Source organism: Penaeus vannamei, chromosome 19 (assembly GCF_042767895.1).
Source record: "Penaeus vannamei isolate JL-2024 chromosome 19, ASM4276789v1, whole genome shotgun sequence".
NCBI lineage: Eukaryota > Metazoa > Arthropoda > Malacostraca > Decapoda > Penaeidae > Penaeus > Penaeus vannamei.
Window position 1 is genome coordinate 19,496,439 of NC_091567.1, and position 5,708 is coordinate 19,502,146.

A 5,708-nucleotide genomic window follows, 5' to 3' on the forward strand; every position below is an offset into this window, starting at 1 on the left:
TGTATACGTTTTTTTTTTTTTTTTTTTTTTTTTTAAGTTGTCATTTTCTGTTAGCCATGTTTCACAGATTGCGAATACTTCAGGTAATTTGTTTCTATTTCGAATTCATTATGGATCTGGCATTCCAGAGAATTTATTTATTAATTAATAAACTAATATTTCTTTTAAAATTATTATTATTTTTTTTTTTTGGGGGGGGGTATTTCTGCAAGTAATTTCAAATTTTGACTCTGATTCTAAGTTTGTGGTTATATTTGATTTTAATTTCAGTATGTTTTTTGCAATTTCTATCCAAGACGGATTTTTTATATCTTTATTTTTTCTTTCTTTTGTTGTTGGGTCTCATTTGGTGATGTCGGGAGTGTCAATGTCACTGGGGAATTTTCGCGTTCTTTGTCTTTTATGTTTTTTCGTATATGTTTGTTCTTTTATTTTTTTCACCTTTGTTTTCATGTTTTGATTTCACTGAAGGCTTGGGTTATAAATGTGTATTTTTATTATTATTATTATTTTGTAGGTGTTTCTGTGCTGGTGTTGTTATGTGATTAGGTTAATATTTGAACATATATTTGTGTTGTGTTTGGGTCTGCTTGTTATGTAATATTTGTGTTGTGATCCATGTGTGTAGTATTCTGTATGTGTTGTGGATCTCAACTGCAGTTAGCCTAGTATTTTTGTGGACCGTTTTATTAATTTATTTTTTTATTTATTCGTTTTTTTTTTTTGGGGGGGGGGTTAACTGATGAAGTTTCTCTACTTCAAAGTTATTTGGTGTTGTGTTGTTTTTGTTTATTTCTTAGTCTTTTAACGATGTTTGACATTTTCTGCCATACACTGAGTGGTTATCACCGAATAAAAGACTGAGAGGGGTTTGGACAGTCTGAGTTTGTGTCGCTGCTGACTACAGTTGCTATATCTGACTTTGTATTTACAGGGAATGATTCCATGACCATACATTAAGCATTTGAAACATTTAGGGATGGGATTTTTTTTTTTCTTTTTTGTGTGTGTGTGTGTGGTATATCTTGTAGCTCGTGTGGCCTACAGCTATTTTTGTGGGCAATGGAACTTTAAAAGTTACTTTTAGGGATTTTGTGAGTAGCCATTTATTTTCTCCTGATACTTCATTTGGCTTATTTTTTTTCTATTTCTCTTATATGGGTGTCAGATCCCCATAAGATTTTAATTTTTCTTGGATCTCATAAATGTTTGTCTATTTCCACTAGGGAAATGGTACCATACGAGCACTCTTGATTTTTTATTAGAGGCTGGTTACTTACACTGGACTTCCCGGTTTCCAAGATTTGTTATCTCTTTCAAAGGTTCTATCATTTGTAAATCACTCACTTCGGACCTTATTGCTCTTCCATCTCCTAATGTCCGTAGCGATATTTCTATGATGTGTTTATGGAAAATTAATTTATTTATTGTTTCTTTTAGTTTTATTGGGTTGTTGAAGTCAGGAGTGATTTGTTTGCCAACTGGAATAGTACTACATTTTCTTGTGGGGTACCTTGTACTTCTGAAATGTGGATATGGGGTTCCGTGGTCTGTCTGCCGGTTTCTTCGTTTCCTGCTTGTATGGAGTATGGGTAATCTTCGCAGTCCCTCTCTCCGCCAAGTTGTAATTCGTTACATTGTTAATACCAGGATCATCACCTGGATCTAGTTCGAGAGTTGAATTCATAAGCTTTCACTTCACTAAGTTGGCAAGAACACGTGTTGATTGTTCGCACTGTCGTTTCAAACTGATGTTCACTCAATAGTTTCGATTGGTTCTCAAATAAAATTCGTAACTCCCTGTTGAGTTTTTTTTCTTTTGGGCTCGTCATTCAACAGTCGGCCACCAGGGGCACTCAAATCGTAGGTATCATTCATATAATGATATGTATAAAACTTTAACTAAAGTACATCTTTGTATAAACTAAATTTTACTCCTATCCTAACATAAACAGAGGTAACTCATCGCCAGATCGCTCTAGAGGGCTGGTTCTGGTGTCATTTGGAAACCAAGGAAAAGGTTTCCATTTGGAGGCTAGATTTGACACCGACAATACTTTTCCCACAAGAAAGAAAATATTTCATATACAAAATATCTAGTCTATCATTTAAATCTATTATTTTGTCACACGGCATCCAGTTATCTCATCTTAAGCGATAAGAGAACATGTTTTCTAAGCTGCTTTGATTTTACTTAGAAAAACGGTAAGAAAGCAATAACTCGATTCAGTGGGATTTCTTGGGACTTCCAGAATTTACTTAACTCAAAACAACTCTCCTAAAATCATCAGCTTGCCAACTAACATGCATAGATTCAACCCTAATTCTAGTGGACTATCGCACTTCTTATATAGATTTTTTTTTTACTACATTTTGTAAGATTGCTATACATTTTTAAAGTAAAACTAAATGCACAGCAAAAACGATACAAGTTTTTTAAGGCACTGAGAAAGCAGTGTACTTTAATCTCATACTCATTAATACCAACACAACATTGCTAATAAATCATTATATCTCAGGTATTGTTGACGGTCGCTGCAATTATGCTGACATTCTTCGTCTGCCGTCTACCTCCCTGGATCTTCTTACTTGTGCCACAAGTGAACGATCACCAGAATGACCAAGGGAGACGAACGTACAGCTACATTCACTACAGTCTGCACACGTTGTCCTTGTGTGCCCCAGCCATCAATCCGTTCCTTTATGCTCTCCTGCAGCAGTCGTATCAGCATTATTTTCCGACAAACCTGCGCTGTGCGTTGTGGATTATTTCCATTAGTAAGGTACTATACATGCTACCTTGATCTAGATATTTCATTATCAATGTTAAGGATATCTCACATTTATAATAATTACATTCTGAAGTATTACTATTATCATTATAGTGATTATTATTATTGTCGTTGTCGTTACGATACTGATGGTATATATGATTATCTCAAAATTCCGTCTAATTTATAGTCTATTTTAATCTTTCTTCCCTATCCCTTCCCTCAACATAGCGATCGAAGCCAGTGACAGTGACCCCTGCGACCTTGCCTTCCTGCGGCACCCTCACCACCCTACCGGATGTCGCTGGTAACCCACCCTTCGCCCTCGACCTTCCCCGCCCACGACACCTGACATCACGCCACCTCGATCTCACCGACCGTCTGGCTATGCTCGAACACGAGGCCAAGTCAAGGCATGGGAAGCCGCAAACGAACCGCTGTCCAAACGCTACCTGGCATGTGAGGGATGTGAAGGATGGCTCGGGCAAAGAGCAAGGTAATCCCAGGCTCCCCACGGTCGAAGAGGAGTGGAGTATCGGCAGTGTGGGGTTGCGGGCGGGCCTCGTGGATGCTGTTGCATAGGTAACAGTATGGAGGGACGCACTTCACACTCATGCATCCTGCTAGTCTAGAAATTGAGAGCAAATTTTGCCTTTTATTATCGTGTTTCCATACATAATTTCGATATTCACGAAACTGCTTTCATTCATCAGGTTGAACTTAACATCTTTCTTAAGAAATATCACTATGAAAAGGAAGGAAAAGTGAAATTGGTATCTGATTTGATTTTCTTATAACTTTATATTGTCATATAGTATCTGTGAACGATATATATATATATATATATATATATATATATATATATATATATATATATATATATATTCATGTATATATATTTGTAAAATATATTTTACTAAATTATTGTTGCCAATATGTCGGGATATTTTCAAAATCATAATTAGTACACGATCCTTTCAAAATTTCTAGTCCCACATGACCTTGAATCTTAATCAAATTTATTTGAATACATTTTTAGTAGTGCCACCCCCACCTTGGGTTTTGGATTTGAATCTAATTTTGATGCCGGTAGCATGTCTCAAAGGTCCTAAGATTCATGGGGTGGATTGAATTTATTCCCATTAAGTGTGTATCGAATTACAGAGCTATAATAGAAACATGTTTAACTAATTTTTATCCAATGAACAAATAATGATTAGCAGATGGCATATCACAATGTAATTTTTAGCAATAAGCATTATAAGGAAAACAGGATATTCTCTTCTGCTAATTTCGGTCCAAAGGTTAACTAATTTTACACTTTCCCTTTGCCTACTATTTATAAATCAATAACCATTATGATGAACATGGTAAAAACAAATGTGAGACTAGTTCGAGAAAGTTAACCCCCATTTCTATTATTTACATTAACATTAAGAAATCAATCCTTCCCTTCTTGCTTTCATAATATTCCTTTCCTTCACTTTATTCTGGTTTATTGGTCCTTTTGCAATTCATTACTTGACCCAATCGGAATTGTCTCCAAATAATTTAATTACTGCATCCACAGAAAGAAAAGATGAATAAAAAAAAAAAAATAATAATATTTCCTATCAGCAAAGCTGGGGTTATGGTGTATGGCATTGCCAGACTTTCCCCAACCTTACTTCCACTCAGTGTTCGGGGCAAAAGTAAAGATTTGTCTGATTTATCGCAATGCAAAACATATGGATTCACAGTTATGTTAATTCACCAGTCACATGTTACAACCTCCAATGTCTGAGCAAATTTCATTTTTTAATATTAGCACTCAACTGTGTTCCGGTCGAAAGTCTGCGGCCAGGGTCCCGGGGCAAAGAACAGGGCCGGAACCTCAGGACCACATCCTTTTTAGGTGGGAAATGCCGTTTTCAAATATGAAACGCCCATTTTTCCCTTAACCTTGTTAACGTCAACAGCTGCAACGTCGTTTTAGTATAAATACACCCTATTAATTTGCTGAGTTAGTTATTCTTCGGCTCAAAATACTGAAAATTTTTACGGGCCCCGGGGTCGTTGCCCGGTTACCCCCTTCCCCCTGTCGGCGGTGCTGCTTGTCTGACGTCAATAAACGCTAGGACAGAACTACTTGTTATTTTCCTCCATTGAATTGTTAACATTAAAACAAACCAACTATGTGATTATTAATGGGCCGGCGTTAGGTTTATGGCAACTGCATGCGATTCTCGCTGTTAGGAATACGGCACACATACAAACCAAACTAATGTAACATAGTCTAACCTAATTGAGCATCCATGCTATCATCTCGTGTTGAGATGCAGCCATCTTCTTTGTTTCAATAAGAGACATTTCTGCTGCACCAATAGTCACTTCCTTATCACAATTTACCCTATTAATGCTAACACTAAATTTTGCTACATTGATATGCCTTCAAAAAATAAAAATACATTAAGAAATGTTTGATGGGGTCCATACCTCTTTACAGTTATAAGCAATGCATCTTTCAGATGTGAAATCAGTATCGATCTCGACATATATATATATATATATATATATATATATATATATATATATATATATTTGCATATATATTTATATATATATATATATATATATATATATATATATATATATATGTATATGTATATATATATATTCATATATACATATTTATATATATATGTATATATATATATATATTTGTATATGTTTATATATATATATTTATACACACAAACACACACACATCAGAGGTGTTGTACCTTTACATAACAGACTGCCACACAGACACTGAGGAAGTAGATATCGAGAATCATCTACTCGTTAACCTCCCTGAGGTGAACGATGTAAATGCATTCGAAACAAAAATGAGTCATTCATATTATGCCAGCTTCACTGTCTCTCTTAAAGGCAAAGCACATGTAGCTGATGAATTTC

General features: G+C 35.4%; 1 protein-coding gene across 1 annotated transcript in view; it reads left to right on the plus strand.

Annotated features, from left to right (window-relative positions):
• Nucleotides 1–4,895, plus strand: part of LOC138864938 (neuropeptide FF receptor 2-like) — a 15,834-nt gene extending 10,939 nt beyond the window's left edge. Inside the window, exons 4-5 of the mRNA XM_070133591.1 lie at nt 2,520–2,783; nt 3,003–4,895. Of these exons, the coding sequence (XP_069989692.1) occupies nt 2,520–2,783; nt 3,003–3,353 (615 nt within the window). The 3' untranslated portion in view covers nt 3,354–4,895. The remainder of the gene's footprint in view (nt 1–2,519; nt 2,784–3,002) is intronic.
• Nucleotides 4,896–5,708: the final 813 nt, after the last annotated feature.